Source organism: Equus asinus, chromosome 6, assembly GCF_041296235.1.
Source record: "Equus asinus isolate D_3611 breed Donkey chromosome 6, EquAss-T2T_v2, whole genome shotgun sequence".
Taxonomy (NCBI): domain Eukaryota; kingdom Metazoa; phylum Chordata; class Mammalia; order Perissodactyla; family Equidae; genus Equus; species Equus asinus.
This window is the reverse complement of record NC_091795.1, coordinates 20,079,523-20,098,390: the sequence shown is the minus strand read 5'-3', so window position 1 is coordinate 20,098,390 and position 18,868 is coordinate 20,079,523. Positions and strand designations below refer to the sequence as shown.

The 18,868-nt window shown below is 37.7% G+C and overlaps 1 protein-coding gene across 5 annotated transcripts in view; it reads left to right on the top strand.

Moving 5' to 3' along the window:
- The window catches only part of ANAPC1 (anaphase promoting complex subunit 1), a 109,440-nt gene that overhangs the window by 80,317 nt on the left and 10,255 nt on the right, over positions 1 to 18,868 (top strand). For all 5 annotated transcript variants that reach the window (XM_070511759.1, XM_070511757.1, XM_070511760.1 and 2 more), the window contains 8 exons: positions 1,438 to 1,524; positions 3,358 to 3,475; positions 4,410 to 4,487; positions 5,090 to 5,157; positions 6,184 to 6,322; positions 8,174 to 8,260; positions 9,496 to 9,591; positions 11,521 to 11,719. In XM_070511759.1, coding sequence (XP_070367860.1) covers positions 1,438 to 1,524; positions 3,358 to 3,475; positions 4,410 to 4,487; positions 5,090 to 5,157; positions 6,184 to 6,322; positions 8,174 to 8,260; positions 9,496 to 9,591; positions 11,521 to 11,719 — 872 coding nt within the window. The remainder of the gene's footprint in view (positions 1 to 1,437; positions 1,525 to 3,357; positions 3,476 to 4,409; positions 4,488 to 5,089; positions 5,158 to 6,183; positions 6,323 to 8,173; positions 8,261 to 9,495; positions 9,592 to 11,520; positions 11,720 to 18,868) is intronic.

Sequence of the window (18,868 nt, the reverse complement as noted above, 5' to 3'; positions counted from 1 at the left end):
CTGCTGCTTTTCTAGTCATTTCTGGTCTTTAAATGGTTATGTGTACTCTGTGACAGCATTACATTTCTCATAGAATAGCAATACCCTCATGTTTTACCTCATAGTTTCTAACATTAATATCTAGTATATATCTTTGGATTTTGGTTTTATTGAAATGATAAAGAGAAAATGTCCTATTCTATGCACATCTAAGTAGATGTATTTCCTTAAATTTTGAAATCTCTTCTTAGTTCATTAGATATATGTGCATATGATAAATGCTAAGTTCTTACTTGATACCCTAATTATTTGAAAAGAAAGACAAGGAAAGAGATTTGGGTACGTGTGTGTATGTGTATAATAAAATATACATGTATATTGAATAGCTACAACAGTGGTTTTATGAGATGTCCTAGACCATCTTTATTTCAAAATATTTGTAAGGAAAGCTCTAGAACTTTAGACTAATCTACCTGTTTGCCACGCTGAATTTGAGCAACAGTAAAATAATTTAGGCCAACCCTGGGGATCTAGCGGTTAAGATTCTGCACTCTCACCGCTGCAGACCAGGTTCATTTCCCAGTCAGGGAACCACATCACCCGTCTGTGGGTTGTCCTACTGTGGCAGCTGCATGTTGCTGTGATGCCGAAAGCTATGTGACCAGTATTTCAAATATCAGCAGAGTCACCTATGGTGGACAGGTTTCAGTGGAGCTTCCAGACTAAGACAGATTAGGAAGAAGGACCTGGTCGCCCAGTTCAAAAAATTGGCCATGAAAACCTTGTGAATATTAGTGGAGCATTGTCTGATAGAGCACCAGAAGGTGAGAGGATGGCACAAAAAGACCAGGCAGGTTTCCACCCTGCTGTGCACAGGGTTGCTAGGAATCAGAATGGACTCCATGGCACTAACAACAAAAAATAATTTAAGGAAAATTTTAAAAGATTTTACTCTATTAAGAGTGTGTGGCCTTTATAAAATGTTTATTATATTGACGGGAAAAAATGTATTTTGAAGGATAGTTGTTTATACATTCACTATAACTTTTTAATGATAACTTTTGCCTTTTTCATTTAGTGCATCATTCTCAAGAAGTGCTCTTGCTTTAGAGAAACGGAAAAAAATGTTTGAGATACTCAGTAAAAAACTTGTATTTTTAAAAGTAAAGTTGTTAATTCTATAAATAGTTATATATCAAAATGGAGGAGGAGGTGACATACTTTATACATGACGTTTTCAGTACCTATGATCTTTAGGATTGTACACATGGTCCTCACTCCTATGCTGTTTCAGATTAAGACTTTGCTTATTAATTCAAGTTTTAAAATTTAAGGACTAACTGACCGGTGAAACATTCACAGCATTGACACCCTTGCGTTTATCAGGATTCTCAAGAATGCCTCGAAAGTTTGTGCAGTGTGGTTGATGATGTCTGCCCTCCCGCATTTATTCTGCAGGTACTCTTTGAGCACATCAAACTCCTCCATTGCTGCTCTCCTCTGCGCCCTTTACCCGCACTTCCCGGCCCACGGCACTGACAACCGGTGAGTCTAGTGACTCTGTCCTCAACGGATCTTTCTTAGGTTCTCTGAGGGGTGATTGGATTGTGTTCAGGTCCATGGATTCATTTCCAAATTAGCTTTATTCTGTTCTTGAACGTCGTTATCTTCTTGGCTAATATTTTAAAAAGTTTCTCTCACAAAGTCTTAGACCAGAAGAGAACTTTGGGCGCCTGATGACTGATTAGTCTTCTGCCATTCTCCAGTCAGTAGAACTGCTCTAAACCCAGAAGTGGGCCGAACAAGATTATCCTTAGGGAAAAATTTATCAAGCAAAGGATTGGAGCCAAGAAAAGCTGAAGACAATATGTCTTGTGCTATGATTGTTTAATTCAAAGAGAGGGATTTGTCAGGTTTGGTGGCAGTGTCTCTGTGAATTCCTTTTTACATGAATGTCGAGAAGTTTTGTATAAATGACATAGAAGGGACAAGAAAAGCAAAATGCAGCAAAAAATAAGAGACAATTTAGAAGTGGCACAGAGCAGTAGAACCTTAAACACGTAGAAGCAGTCTCATAATACAAAAGCTCTGCATTTTGGAGCACAGAGAACCACCAACACTTCAATTTCCCGAGAAGTTTCCGGCACAGCCAACCTCTGCTGCACGTGGAGGAAGGGAAGAAAATAGCTCCTTATGTCCTTGTGACATCCGAGATGACCAGTGTGCTCAACTGATTTGCCCAGAGAAGGATCAAGGGATGGAGCCTGCGTTGTAGTAACTAAGCCATCATTTTAAACTACAGTGTAATGTAGTTTAAAATAACAGTAATTAAAAAAAGATAACTGTTTTACAAAAGTAGCCTGATCTTAAGTCCAAAGTCTGAAGATAGGGGGAGCATAAGAATATTCATGTTAAATTAGTACAACTGTGACATGTGGTCCCTTGCTTGTCAATTTAGGAAAGATTTTGAGTTGTTAAAATCAGTTAATGGTTAGGTCCAGTGGAGAGCACAGTCATGTATTGGTCAGAGTATCAGTTGGTTAGCTGTTTTAAACAAAGCAATTTGGCGATAAGCCCAAGAACCTTTATGTAACTGATAAATATTGCTTGTTTTCTGCCTTAATTCTGTTTCTAATAGATTTATAGGAGTGGATAGATTTGGGTGGGAGGAGGGAGGCTGTAACTAAAAACTAAAAAAATTAACTAATAACTAAAAAAATTTGAAGTTTCATTTTATTCTTCTTTTGTGGGATCTTAAAATGTAAAAACTTCTTTTGTGTGTTTAAATTCTAAAATATAAATTTTAAAGTTTAAAAAAATTTTTTGAAAACTCAGAAAAGCACACACATACAGAAACAGGAATATTGTAATAACCTCACCCATTAGTTTTTGATATATTCTTTTCTGGGTCTGTGTGTGTATGTAGAGGAGCTGTGCTCTGAGGAAGACTGGGACTCCTCTTCCCCTCTCTTCCCCACCAACCCTTGAGAAGAAAAAAGAAATAACTAGAAGTAAATCCCTTAGAAGGTGAAAGGAGATGCCTGTGTTGGGCAGAAAAGGATGTTTGAGAACTGATTTTGTATGATGGATTTGTTACTAAATATTTTCACGTTAAGATAGTTTTTACCTCCCTATAAAACCTCTTAACTGTGAAAAGTCAAAGAATTCTTGGGTCAAGGATCATGTGTCTATAATTTTTTAAAAGAGCATTTCTCCATTGCTCCTGAATTGAATCTCATCATCTTCCTTTAGGATTGCTGTCATTGGAAGGTACAGCTCTAGCTGCTGTCTTGGTTCAGTTTGTAGGCAACAGCAGATTATAGAGCTCATGCTGTTGTCAGCTCTTTGTTACCTTCTCTCTGTGTTTTCTGTGTACAGGTACCATCTCCAGGCTCTCCGGCACCTGTACGTGCTGGCTGCGGAACCAAGGCTTCTGGTGCCTGTGGATGTGGATACGAACATGCCCTGCTATGCCCTCTTAGAGGTTACCTATAAGGTAACCTTCCCCCTGTCATTTGTTTGTGATTTTATTACCACTCATCCATCTTTGTACGTCAAAATATTTCAAAAGTGTTGTGCTTTAAAAGATGACAGTAGTAAGTTGAACTCTCATAAAAATTGAAGCTCCAAAAGTTCTTGTAGATCCTGCCAAGCCGTTCAGGCTCATTTATGGTCTCTGGTATAATGTTTTAGAGATCAACAGCTGCTCTTTCGTCCTTAGAGCTTGTAGTTTGAAAATGACCCTGTTAATTTCACATGGCTGATAGTAGTGTTGTAACAAATGAACTGAGTTAGAACTATTCTGAGATTTGTTAGCAGAGTGCTTTAAAGCCCGAGATTGTGTGTTCGATGAGAGAGCTTTGATGTAGACGCACAGGTAGATTACAAGTCATGCATCCTTCCTTTACTCAGCAACTTATTAAGTGTCTTCTGTGTATCAAACATTGCTCAACTCTGGGATACAAAAATGAGACGACATTGTCATATTCCTTAATTAACTTGTATCTGTTTGGGGGCCAGGCATAGATGCAGTAAGAATCGAGTGTGGTGATTGGAAGTATGTATAGAATGCCGGGGGAACAGAGAAGTGCTCCCATCCAGCTGTGGGTGTTTGGAAGGTTGTGGAGGTGGATGCAGTGTTCAGGCTGAGATTTACCAGCTGAGTGCACATTCCCAGCAGAGAAGACAACATGTGCAAAAACCCAGAGGCCTCACAAGTGCAGATGTTCAGTACTGATGGCATGTGGAGTGCAAGGCTCAAAGTGTAGAAGGTGCTGCAGGCCCACATTTTGAGTATCAGAGGATTTTATGCCATTTGACAGTCTGTGTACAAACTGTGGGCAAGGAGAAGTGTAGAGTGGAGATGTTTCTTGTCTGTAGCCTCCCCTAATTACATAGTGAACTGTGGCTCTTCTTTTACACTTGGAAAGGGCACTCAGTGGTATGAACAAACCAAAGAAGAACTGATGGCTCCTACCCTTCTTCCAGAGCTCCACCTTCTAAAGCAGGTAAGTTGGGTATGATTTAGGGAGATTTGTCCAAGGGATAAATTCAACTAGAACAGGATAGCATTAAAGATAGCTAAATAAAAGCCTATGTTTTCTCAGTGTTTTATAGGAGATAGGAAAGCAGCCCCAGAAAGAATTGTCGTGAGGAATAGAGAAGGTCTTTACTTGGAGAGCTTTTTTTTTGTCCCTAAGCCAACATCTCTTGGTAATCCTTTTTTTCCTCCCCAAAGCCCCAGTACATACTTTTGTATCCTAGTTGTAGGTCATTAGAGTTCTTCTATGTGGGGTGCCTCCACAGCATGGCTTGATGAGTGGTATGCAGGTCTGTGCCCATGACCTGAACCAGCGAACCCCAGGCCGCTGGAGCGGAGCATGCAAACCTAACCACTTGGCCACAGGGCCGGTGCTTGGAGAGTTTTACTGATAGGTTAGATGGCCTCAGAAGATGATTCACATACATTTTTGTCTGGAAATGAAACTTGTTGACCTCTTGATGTCTTTCTAGTCCAGTTATTCTTACTTCCTCTGAGAAGCATGGGTTTCATTTTGCAAGACTGGCACTTTTTCAGCATTGGATTGACTATTTACATTTATCTTGGCAGATTAAAGTTAAAGGCCCACGATACTGGGAACTGCTCATAGATTTAAGCAAGGGAACACAACACTTGAAGTAAGTATATTGAATTTCTCAGATGTATGTGTGAATTGAATAGAAGTATAGGGGAAGGTATAAATTGTAGATTATTATCTAGAATGGTCCTTGTCATCCTTTGATCTTATCCAGGACAATATGTACAGTATATGTTGAATAAAGTGGTCTGTATCTTTGAAACAAGTTTGTATTAGAAAATGAAAACTTTAATTTAGAAATCAAACCCTAGAGATTTGTATTTATTCACTGAGAAACTTGAAGGTACTTAAGTTGAGACAGTATTGGAATTGTCTGTTGGAGCAATAATGAAAGATTTAGTTTAAGAGAATAAGGCTGAAGTGTATGTCCACAAAGGGAACGTTATAACTATTGATGTTTGTCAGATCACATCTTCTGTTGCATCTCTTAACCATTCTTTTGTTAGATTGTTCTCATTAAATTAAAATTATGGTAGGTTGCTTTTGGGTAGAAATAGTCATATGCAAGTAATTACTTCAGTGAACAGAGAGTGTTAATAATTTTATACTTTAGATAGTATGTAAATTAAGTCTTTATATTTCCAGAAAGTTTAACAAGCTTGTAAAAGTTTTTATAGTTTAGTCCCAATTTATGTTTTTCCTAAACTATCTGTATAATAGCTATTTTCTGTATTGTTCTGGCTTTGGATTTGCGGCATTATTTTCTTTCTGCTGCAAACCAGTCAGCAGGTATTTAGGACCTCCAGTGTCCCACGCTTAGTGCTAGGCAATATAGGGAATATGAAGAAGTGTTAGATAAAATACTGCCTTTGAAGCTCTCACTTGAGCAGACAGAAAGCCTTCTTATTTAACAAGTTCCATGAATCTAGACAAGAAAGAAAAGCAGAACTTAATTTTGGCTTTCTTGTAGGGACTGATTTAATTTTAGATACAATAAATAATCATATACCTTAGTGGAAAATGGTAAAGACTTCATTTCGTGTGAACATGATATTGGGAAACACTACATTTCCAGCCAAGAGCTGCCAGTAATACCTCATATAAGTTTATTCTTGTTTTCTTTCAGGTCAATCCTTTCCAAGGATGGAGTTTTATATGTTAAGCTCAGAGCTGGTCAGCTGTCCTACAAGGAAGATCCAATGGGGTGGCAAAGTTTGTTGGCTCAGACTGTTGCTAATAGGAACTCTGAAGCTCGGGCTTTCAAGGTAGTATTGATTGGTAGAAATGACGGACGGGAGGGAATAGTTCCAAATCTCAGTAACCCACCCGCAACACATACCTCTGTGATAACGTTTATGGAGCCGTTTAGTTGGATCTGTTCTCTCTCATTGCTGCAGATCATAAAGACTGAATGACCTTCATCTGCTGTTTTATGTGGTGACCATAATAAAATATGGACCATCTGCCAGACTCTAAGGATGCAGATACATTTAGTGGCAGGGATAGTCACAGTATAGCTTAACACCATCAAAATAGTTTAATAATTTTACTTACTAATTCTCAAATCTGTTAAGATTTACTTAATTCGTGGCAAAAATATAAAAAGATTTTTGCAAGGTAGCACTTATTAGTTCATTTTTGAATCTCCATTTGTTGTTTAAATCTTAGGATGAAATGATGACAGATTTAGCCTTATTAGTCTGCTTTATTCTCAGAGTACTTGACTGCTAATATAATAGTATTTGGAATAAATAAGTTAGAGAGTATATGAAACAATCTCATTCCCATGGAGGTCAGTACATATTTTGCTGTATATTCTAGAACTCAAAACACTAGAAATGTGTTCCATAATCTACCATTAAAATTTCTGAATTTAACCCTAGTTTTCAGGAATTCTGTGAGCAAATGTTTTCCTACTGAAGATATACTGAGAAGCAGTCTAAAGTAGTCAAGACCCCTAAGGATAGTTACCTAGAGCAAAAGTGTGGCAGATGGACTAGGCAAGTGGCGTCCAGAGGACTGAGTTGGCATTCTTTGTTTTTCCAAGTTGAGGAGACAGCAGTTTATTTTGATTCAACTTACATTTCATTTTAGGTCACTGAACCTTTATAATTGTTCCCAGGGTTTAAATAGATATAGTTGATTTCAGAGAATTTTATTTGGCAGTGTTCAATAGGTTGTCTGTGAAATACTTTTGAAGGATTTTTAGACAGAGTTTGACTTAACTTAGCACTGTTGCTTCTTATATAAATTAGAGCCCATCTTAAAGACCTTAATCCAATTTGTAAAGACAGTGGATAAGTTTAAACTTGAATTTGAATGGGGAAAGCATATAAAAATTAAGGCATCTCAATTTCCTGCCTGCTGGGAGTTCAAAAGTGAAATACAAACCTCAATGGAAAATGGTAATACCTTCATATTCCGTTTTCGGTCTTAACCTTGAGTGATACTCTTTTTCTTCCAATTTTTTTTATTGTGGTAAAATACACACAAAATTTACTATCTTAAACCGTTTTAAGTGTCCAGTTCAGTAGTATGAAGTACATTCATATTGTTGTGCAACCATCACGGCCATCCTTCTCCAGAACTCTTTTCATCTTGCCAAACTGAAACTTCATACCCATTATGCAGTAATGCCCCATTCCTCCTTCTTCCCAGCCCCTGGCAACCCCCATTCTACTTTCTTTATGTTTTTGACTCTCTAAGTACCTCATAGAAGTGGGATCATACAGTATTTGTCTTTTTGTGAGTGGCTTATTTGAGTGATAGTCTTTTTTCCTTACCTTTTCAGTAACAATTCTAGTTTCTAGTTTGCTTTTCAGTTAGTCAATGAAAGACGGGGAAAGCCTTTTTTGAGTGAGTTGTGTAAGACCTATTTATTATCAGCCTTTTGATAAATCAGTAGCTCATGTTAGCTTATGCAAAAAGCTTCTTGCAACTTGTTAGCAGAATGATTGATGAAGCTCTGGCAAGTTTGTACAACCTTGGGTTTTGTGGGAATCTTGTGTGAAAAAAGTGAGATAGATATCATACAACTGCATACATTACAATTTGAGCAATAAAGAAAATAATCTTTATCATCCCACTTATATTTGTTGTTATTTGTTTATTTTTAGCCTGAAACGATTTCAGCATTCACTTCTGATCCAGCACTTCTGTCATTTGCTGAATATTTCTGTAAACCAACTGTGAACATGGGTCAGGTATATGTTGTATGGTTTGCTCAAGACTAAAATTGTTATCATTTCTATCTGTGGACACCACCAAAAAATCTATAATATCCATGTCTGTCTTTGAGATTTGATAATATGCCTCAGGCACACTGGATGGTTTTTGCTTGGCAAATATAAATTTTCCATAGTCTAAAACTATTAAATTCAGTAACTTTCTCCCTTGATAGCAGAAACAACTTAAAATTTCTAAGACACCAGTTTTGATAGGTGACACTTTCTTATGTCCATTCTTGTGCTGATTTATGTTTTCAATGTTTACTACCCTCTCTTATTTTTACATCATTGTATTAATTTTATTTCCTCTGTATTTTATAACCCTTCTTTCTGTTGGTCATAAAACTGTTCTCTTCAGGATTCGAAGGTTGTTTAGCAGAGTGTTGATTTAATCCACCGTTGCAGATGGCAAAGATTGGCTGCAGGAATTAGACGGTCTGGGATTGATGGCCTGTTGCCTATAAGTATTTGGCCTTGGGGAAATTTTCTACCTCTTCAAAATGTAGTTTCCTCATTTCTAAAAGCTAGATTATAATAGAACCTACCTTACATTGTTGTTTTGAGGATAAAGTAAAATAATTTCCTCCTCCTTTTATTGAATCTTTACTATATATCAGACACTGCTCAGTACTTTATGTAATTTTCTCATTTAATTCTCACCCTGAGAGTAGGTACTTTATCATTCTGCATTTACAGGTGAGGAAACTGCCACTCAGAGATGTCGCATGCCCAAGATCACACAGCTAGTAAATGCTGGGCATGCACTCAAGGCCCCATGTCTCTGATGAAAGCCAGTGGCTGCCCTTAACCCCAGCTGGACTTGGCTGTGCTGCCTCCCCATCCTTGTTGAGCTCAGTGTTTCTATTGCATCTTTGTGGATTCTGGTTCCCTTTCTGGATCCTGCTCTTGCCAGCCCAGCCACAGCATATCCCTGTGATGTTCTGTCTCCTCATTTTACCCCAGCTTGATCCATTCCTCTCCTCCACAGCACTTATATCCTTACCTGCCCCTTAGGACTTAATTTTGGTTGTATTTTATTGATGTTTAGTGTTGCGTATGCTATGATTTTATAAGGAGTTAACTGTTTTGCCCTTTTATATAAATCACTGTGGAGCTTAAGAATGGGCCATAGTAGTTGCTATACAATTATTTCTTGAATTGATTTTGGAGTATACATCGATGTGCTACAAACAGCTTCTGATTTTCCACAGAAACAGGAAATTCTGGATCTCTTTTCTTCAGTACTCTATGAATGTGTTACTCAGGAGACCCCGGAGATGTTGCCTGCGTACATAGCAATGGATCAGGTATGTTTCAAAAAACCTATTCCAATTCTGATGAGATTTATCCTGCATTTCAAATAACATACTGAACAGTGAGGTAAGGTACCCTGTGTGTCCATCATATTAGTTTCTCATCTGTGTTTAGAAGTTCAAAAAATGAAACCCTATTAAAGTTGAAAGCTCTCTCTCTATATATATCAAAAAACTTGGCATTTATGATGACAGGAGTGTCCCTTGGTGGGCTCTCTTACTCTAAGGGTTCCCATTCTCCCCTTCTTCCTATTCTCCTGACTGGGAGAGGAAGAGGACATTCCCCACCCTTCTCCCCTAGCGTCCTTGTGTGGTCTCTTGCCTCCCTGCTGACAAAGCCTCTTCATAGAAAAGACGATGCAAGTGAGCAGTGAACAAGCAGTGCCCTAGTGATGGCAGTAATGTGCAATTAGACCTGCATAATCAAGCTTGCAGGAGCTCCCATATCAGTATGTTGCAATCTAGGGCGCTGGAGTTCATTTCCAAATTTGTTTGTGTTAATGCTGTTTTAAAAGCGACTAAAAGGGGTAATGCAGAAAATAATGCTTGATAGCTTTCCTAAAGAATCAGACCAATTTATTCACTTTAGGTTATTAGTAATACATATACCTTTTATTAGTATATCTTTTCAGACCCAAATTTGTAGTTAGGTTAAGCTAGTAGTTTTTAACTTGGCTAAAATTTATCTGGGGAATCTTTTTTTTGTTTTGTTTTGTTTTTCTTGAGGAAGATTAGCCCTGAGCTAACTACTGCCAGTCCTCCTCTTTTCTGCTGAGGAAGCCTGGCCCTGAGCTAACATCCGTGCCCATCTTCCTCTGCTTTATATGTGGGATGCCTATCACAGCATGGCTTGCCATGTCTGCACCCAGGATCCGAACTGGCGAATCCTGGGCCACCGAGAAGCAGAACGTGCGAACTTAACTGCTGTGCCATCAGGCTGGCCCCCTATCTGGGGAATCTTAAAAATACAGATCCTCAAGTCTCATTCCACATCTACTGAATCAGAATTTCTGGGATGACATCTGATCTGTAGTTTTAAACAGCTCTTCAAGTGAATGTGATACATTGAGTTCACATAAGCATTTGGGATTCCAGTGTGTAGAGCCAAACGAAAGAATCTAATGGCAAAATAATCTCAACTGAAAAGCTGAGTGGGAAAATACACACAGGCAGGGGATAATTCCCCAAAACCTGAAAATTACACTGTGTTAAGTAACGTTGTTAAATAAAAGGCAAGTTCCAGTCCAGGAGGCCCAAAATGCCATTATTGTCTGGTATTCACCTTTTTTGATTAGAAAATATGAATATGTGGTGTCCACATTGGCACTGCTTCTCATACTGCCTCTCTATATGGCAGCTAAGTAATGAGTTGTGCTTTTCAATTGCTGGCTGAGATTGTGTCCTCTTTTTACACTCTGAACCTTCACCCCTTTGCAGTCATGGGCGATGTCTATACTAGAACATCCCCTCTCGTCACAGCCATGGTGACTTTGCAGGTGGGTCACAAGAGCAGTGTTATCAATAGTACTGTTTTTGCTTCCTGATCCCTGGGATGCGTGGCCTGATGTCCGCCATGTCCCAGCCAGGTACCCCACCTCGATTTCCCAGAGGTGACTGGCTATAAAGCTATTTGGTCTTTATGCTTTGGAGCCATTGAGCCAAGAGTGAGCCCGTTTGCCTTTGCTGCTTTCACCTGAAAGCTGTTCATGTGGGGACCGTATTGAAGAGAGTGGGCCATGTGTCTACACCCAATGAAGGGCTCCTCTGTGGACAGACTGCATCAAAACAGAATGGAATCCCCTCTGCCCTCTATTGATCTCATGAGCCATGTTTAAAAAATACTCTAGTGTATGACGCTGAGGAGGAGACAGAGCAACTGGACTCTGTCATGAGATGGATTGTTGTTCCGCTTTCCTCTTCAAGGCTATAAGAAGACTAGGAAGAAGAGAAATGTCCGAGACGTCTGAACTTTGGCAGATAAAGTTGGTGTTAGAGTTTTTCAGCTCCAGAAGCCATCAGGAGCGGCTGCAGAACCACCCTAAGCGAGGGCTCTTCATGAACTCTGAATTCCTCCCTGTTGTAAAGTGCACTATTGATAATACCCTGGACCAGTGGCTGCAAGGTAATAATAGCTTTGTGCCCCTCATGCTTTTAAGATACACTGGGACTCAGGCTTTTCTGTTTTAACATTTTTTTCCCATTGGTAACAATATAAATCTGAGTATAAGCCAGAATGGCTATAGATTTAATGTTTCCAATTAGGTGAATTAGACTCTGATTATCTACTTCAACTTCTTTAAAAAATACATTTAACTCTGCTTTATAAACCACGGCGGGAATGTATATAGCATTTTAAATACTACTTGACGTTTAAGCACTTGTTTTATCTTCTCTAGCATCAGGTCATGTTTTCTTTCCAGTGCCTCTGTCTTCTCTTTCTTAGGGGTGTGCCCTGTCACCTACCTGACACCAGCAGCTGTTTTCTTCCTTTTTTTGTATCTGTACCCTGTGTACACTAAAAACTTGATGTGCTTATTGGGCAAATGTTTATCTACCAGTTCTTTGAGTCAAGGAGAAACTGGGACATCATGTAACTGGCTTTCTGTCAGTGGAAGTACTGACTGTGATTGCAAGAGAATTGTGAAGTTACTGCCGACAGTGTCGAAGTAATTCTGCCTACCTGAGACAAGTGCTGGGGCCCTTTGATTATGGAAAGCTGTCTGATAATGTGATGTGTGGCCAAAATTGGTTTTTAATAGTCAACTCCTTTGTCTTTTTATTCTTTTTAGTTCATTCAAATGCTTCCAATACAAACCTGACAGCAACCTGCTTTGGGTAGAATAATTAGACCTAGTAATGTTAGTGGTAACAATTCTTGATTCTTTAAAGCTATTACTAATCAATAGAACCTAAAAGTTTGAATATAATTAAGTTAAAAACTATCTACCTGTAATATTACAAAATAAATTTCTGAAAAAATTAAATTGTAAACCAGATTGTGAGGGGTATACATGGAAAACAGCAATTTCAAACTCCCAATATTTATGTTTAACACCTGCATCCAATTTGACTTGCCGCTGTGATTGCCAAAATGTGTATTTATTTTCTAGTGAAGAACCATGACTTTTTAAAACTCTTACATGTATGGTCTCCTCTCTCAAAAGTACTAGCTGTTGGCTTTGGGATGGAGTGAAGATGTAGAGCCTGGGCATCAGCAGTGGAAAATGTCGTTCATGTCTGTGTCTCAGCAAAATCACAAACGCACATGTGAACTTCGAGAGTCAGACACTAATAACCCAGACTATAGTCATTAAATCTGAAAATGCACTGGATTTATCATTTTGTGTAGATCTTTTATGTGTGTATCTCCTTAATTAGATTTTAATCTTGAGCAAAGAAAATGGGTTTTAATTTTAAGAACTTAAAAGGGCTTTACTAACTTTTTAATATTTTGTTATGGAAAATTTAAAGCAATACAAAGTAAACAGAATTGTATAGTAAACCCAGCTTCAATAGTTGTCAACATCCTGCCATTCTTGTATCATCTTTACCATCACCCATTGCCACACTCCCATTATTTTCCAAATTGTGCCATTTTACATTCCCTCCAGCAGTGGGATGCAGTGCGATTGTTGGCATTGTTGATTGTTTTAATTTTAGACAGTTTAGTGAATATGTAGTGGTATCTTGTAGTTTTAATTTGCATTTCCCTGGTGACTAATGATGTTAACTACCTTTTCATGTGCTTATTTCTTATTGATATACCCTTTGTGAAGTATCTGTTTAAACCTTTTCAAATTCTTTTAATTGATTGTGTTTTGATTATTGAGTTGTAAGAGTTTTTACATATTCTGGCTACAAGTTCTTTGTGAAAAATGTTCTGCAAATATTTTCCCCTACTTTATGCCTTACCTTTTCATTTTTTAATGGTGTTTTTATTTTATTGAGGTCATTATTTATAAAATTGTGAAATTTCAGTTGTGCATTATTATTTGTCAGTCACCATATATATGTGCCCCTTTACCCTTATGCTCACCCCTAAACCCCCTATCCCCTTTGGTAACCAATAATCTGTTCTCTTTGTCCATGTGTTTATCTTCTACATATGAGTGAAATCATATGGTGTTTGTCTTTCTCTGTCTGGCTTATTTTACTTAACATAATACCCTCAAAGTCCATCCATGTTGTTGCAAATGGGATGATTTTGTCATTATTTATGGCTGAGTAGTAGTCCATTGTATAAATATACCACATCTTCTTTATCCAATCATCAGTTGTTGGGCACTTGGGTTGCTTCCACATCTTGGCTATTGTGAATAATGCTGTAGTGAACATAAGGGTGCGTAGGTCTCTTTGAATTGATTTCATGTTCTTTGGATAAATATCCAGTAGTGGGATAGCTGGGTCACATGGTATTTCTATTTTGAACTTTTTGGAGAAATCTCCATTTTCTTTTCCATAGTGGCTGCACCAGTTTGCATTCCCACCAGCAGTGTATGAGGGTTCCCTTTTCTCCACATCCTCTCCAACATTTGTTATTTTTTGTCTTGGTGATCATAGCCATTCTAACAGATGTAAAGTGATATCTCGTTGTAGTTTTGATTTGCATTTCCCTAATGATTAGTGAGGTTGAACATTTTTTTACGTGCCTGTTGCCCATCTGTACATTCTTTTTGGAAAAATGTCTGTTCATATTCTCTGTCCATTTTTTGATCAGGTTTGTTTTTTTTGTTCTTGAGTTGTATGAGTACTTTATATGTTTTGGAGATTAACCCCTTGTTGGATATATGATTTGCAAATATTTTCTCCCAGTTGGTGGGTTGCCTTTTCATTTTGTTCCTGGTTTCCTTTGCCTTGCAGAAACTCTTTTGTCTGATGTAGTCCCATTTATGTTTTCTTTTGTTTCCCTTGCCCAAGTAGACAAGGGATTCAAAAAGATCCTTCTAAGACTGATGTCAAAGAGTGTACTACCTATATTTTCTTCTAAGAGCTTTATGGTTTCATGTCTTACCTTTAAGTCTTTAATCCATTTTGAGTTAGTTTTTGTATATGGCGAAAGGTAATGGTCTACTTTCATTCTTTTGCATGTGGCTGTCCAGTTTTAGCAACACCATTTATTGAGGAGACTTTTCTTTCTCCATTGTATGTTCTTAGCTCCTTTGTTGAAGATTAGCTGTCCATAAATGTGTGGTTTTATTTCTGGGCCTTCAATTCTGTTTCATTGGTCTGTGTGCCTGTTTTTGTACCAGTACCATGCTGTTCTGATTACCATTGCTTTGTAGTATATTCTGAAGTCAGGCGTTGTGATGCCTCCAGGTGTGTTCTTTTTTCTCAGGATTGCTATAGCTATTTGGGGTCTTTTCTTGCCCGATATGAATTTTAGGATTCTTTGTTCTATTTCCGTGAAGAATGTCATTGGGATTCTGATTGGGATTGATTGAATCTGTAGATCTCTTTGGGTAGTTTGGACATTTTAACTATGTTTATTCTTCCAATCCATGTGCATGGAATATCATTGCATTTCTTTATGTCATCATTGATTTCTTTCAATAACATCTTATGGTTTTCATTCTATAGGTCTTTGACCTCCTTGGTTAAGTTTATTCCTAGATATTTTATTCTTTTTGTTGCGATGGTAAATGGGATTGTATTCTTGAGTGCTCTTTCTCTTAGTTTGTTATTAGAGTATAGAAATGCCACTTGTTTTTGTAAGTTGATTTTGTACCCTCTCACTTTGCTGTAGTTGTTGATTATTTCTGGTCGTTTTCCACTGGATTCTTTAGTGTTTTCCATATATAAAATCATGAAATCACGTTGTCTGCAAACAGCAAGCGTTTCACTTCTTTTTTTGTTCTTTCTTCTGATAAGGAAGACTGGCCTAGAACTAACACCTGTTGCCAACCTTCTTTTTGCTTGAGGAACATTGTCCCTGAGCTAGCATCTGTGCCAGTCTTCCTCTGTTTTGTATGTGGGATGCTGCCACAACACAGCTTGATGAGCAGTGTGTAGATCTGCTCCCGGGATCCAAACTCGTGAACCCCAGGCTGCTGAAGCTGAGCCCGTGAACTTAACCACTACGCCACCAGGCCAGCCCCTAGAGAGTTTCACCTCTTCATTGCCAATTTGGATACCTTTTATTTCTTTTTCTTGCCTTACTGCTCTGGCCAGAACCTCCAGGACTATGTTGAATAAGAGTGGTGAGAGTGAGCATCCTTGTCTTGTTCCTGTTCTCAGGGGGATGGTGCTCAGATTTTCCCCATTGAGTATGATGTTGGCTGTGGGTTTGTCATATATAGCCTTTATTATATTGAGGTACTTTCCTTCTATCCCCATTTTGTTAAGAGTTTTTATCGTAGATGGATGTTGGATCTTGTCAAATGCTTTCTCTGCAGATATTGAGATGATCATGTCGTTTTTATTCCTCATTTTGTTAATATGGTGTATCACATTGATTGATTTGTAGATGTTAAACCATCCCTACGTCCCTCCTCTAAATCTCACTTGATCATGGTGTATGATCTTTTTAATGTATCGCTATATTTGGTTTGCCGACATTTTGTTGAGGATTTTTGCATCTGTGTTCATCAGATATTGGCTTGTAATTTTCCTTCTTTGTGTTGTTCTTGTCTGGCTTTGGGATCAGGGTGATGTTGGCCTCATATAATGTGTTAAGAAGTGTTCTGTCTTCAGTTTTTTGGAATAGTTTGAGAAGTATAGGTATTAAATCTTCTTTGAATGTTTGGTAGAATTCTCCAGAGATGCCATCTGGTCCTTGACTTTTATTTTGGGGGAGGTTTTTGATTACTGTTCCAATCTCTTTACTTGTGATTGATCTATTGAGATTCTCTATTTCTTCTTGATTCAGTTTTGTGAGGTTTTATGAGTCTAAGAATTTATCCATTTCTTCTAGATTGTACAATTTGTTAGCATATAGTTTTTCATAGTATTCTCTTATAATCCTTTGTATTTCTGTGGTATCCTTTGTAAATTCTCCTCTCTCATTTCTAATTTTATGTATTTGAGCCTTCTCTCTTTTTTTCTTTGTGAGTCTGGTTAAAGGTTTGTCAATTTTGTTTATCTTCTCAAAGAATCAACTGTTGGTTTCATTGCTCCTTTCTACTGTTTTTTTGGTTTCTGTTTCTTTTATTTATGCTCTAATTTTTATTATTTCCTCCTCCTGCTGACTTTGGGCTTTGATCTTCTTTTTCTAGTTCTGTTAGGTGTAGTTTAAGATTGCTTATTTGAGATTGTTCTTGTTTGTCAAAGTGGGCCTGTATTGCTATGAATTTTCCTCTTAGGACTGCTTTTGCTGCATCCCATGTGAGTTGATATGGTGTTTTTTCATTTTCATTTATCTCTAGATAGTTTTTGATTTCTCCTTTAATTTCTTCAATGATCCATTGGTTGTTCAGTAGCATGCTGTTTAGTCTCCACAAATTTGTCACTTTCCCATCTTTTTTCTTGTAGTTGATTTGCAGTTTCATAGCATTATGGTTGGAAAAGATGCTTGATATGATTTCAGTCTTTTTAAATTTATTGAGGCCTTGTTTCCTAACATATGGTCTATCTTTGAGAATGTTCCATGTGCACTTGAGAAGAATGTGTATTCTGCTGATTTTGGTTAGAGTGTTCTATATATATCTAAGTCCATCTGGTCTAGTGTTTCATTTAAATTTACTAGTTCCTTGTTGACTTTCTGTCTGGATGATCTATCCATTGATGTAAGTGGGGCGTTGGAGTCTCCTACTGTTATTCTGTTGCTATTAATTTGTCCTTTTAGGTCTGTTAATAGTTGCTTTATGTACTTTAGTGTTCCTGTGTTAGGTGCGCTTATATCCATAAGTGTTATGTCCTCTTGGTGGAGTGTCCCTTTTATCATTATTTACTGCCCCTCTTTGTCTCTCATTGCCTCTTTTATCTTGAAATCTGCTTTGTCTGATATAAGTGTGGCAACACCTGCTTTCTTTTGTTTACCATTAGCTTGGAGTATTGTTTTCCATCCCTTCACTCTGAGCCTGTGTTTGTCTTTAAAGCTGAGATGTGTTTCCTGGAGGCAGCATACTGTTGGGTCTTGTTTTTTAATCCATCCAGCCACTCTGTATCTTTTGATTGGAGAATGCAGTCTATTTAGCATGATTACTGATACATGAGGGCATAATACTGCCATTTTACCACTTGTTTTCTGGTTATTCTGTATTTCCCTTATTTATTCCCATGTATTTCCAACTGCCAATTCAGTTTGGTGGTTCCCTATGATGGTTTTCTCTTTTTTTGTTTAGTGGTTACCATGAGCTTTGTATACAAGATCTTGTAGATGAGGTAGTCCATTTTCTGATGGCCTCTTATTTCCTTAGTCTAAGCAGATTCAACCCCCTCCTCTTCCCTGTCTAAGTTATTGTTGTCACAACTTATTCCATTTTGTGTTGTGAGTTTGTGGTTAAAATAAAGTGATTATATTTATTCTTGATGTGTTCTTTAATGTTATACTTAAGTGTTTGCTAACCTGTTCTGATAGAGAGTTGCAATGTTCTGATTTTGTCTATTTATCTCCTTGCTCAAGGCTTTGTAAATTCTTTATTTTTTTTTTTGGTAGGGGCCTTCTTGATTGTTTCTTGTGGTGGTGGTGGGGTGGGTCTTGTGGTGATAAACTCCTTCTGCATTTGTTTATCTGGGAAAGTTTTTATTTCTCTGTCACATGTGAAGAATATTTTCACTGAATAGCATATTCTTGGCTGCAAGTTTTTGTCTTTCAGAATTTTAAGTATATCATTCCACTCTCTCCTAGCTTGTGAGGTTTCTGCTGAGAAATCTGATGAAAGTCTGATAGAAGTTCCTTTGTAAGTTATTTTCTTTTGCCTTGCTGCCCTTAATATGTTTTGTTTGCCATTGACTTTTGCCAGTTTTACCACTATATACCTTAAAGAAGGTCTTTTTACATTGATGTAATTAGGAGTTCTCTTAGCTTCATTTACATGTAATTCCAGCTCTTCTTCTGGATTTGGGAAGTTCTCAGCTATTATTTCTTTGAAGAAGCTCACTGCTCCTTTCTCCCTGTGTTCCTCTGGAATACCTATAATCCTTATGTTGCATTTCCTAATTGAGTTGGATATTTCTCAGAGAATTTCTTCATTTCTTTTTAGTCTTAGTTCTCTCTCCTCTGTGTGAAGCATTTCTATATGTGTCGTCTAAATTACTAACTTCTTCCTCCATATCATCAGCTCTGTTATTTAAGGAATTCAGATTTTTCTTTATCCCATTCATTGTGTTTTTC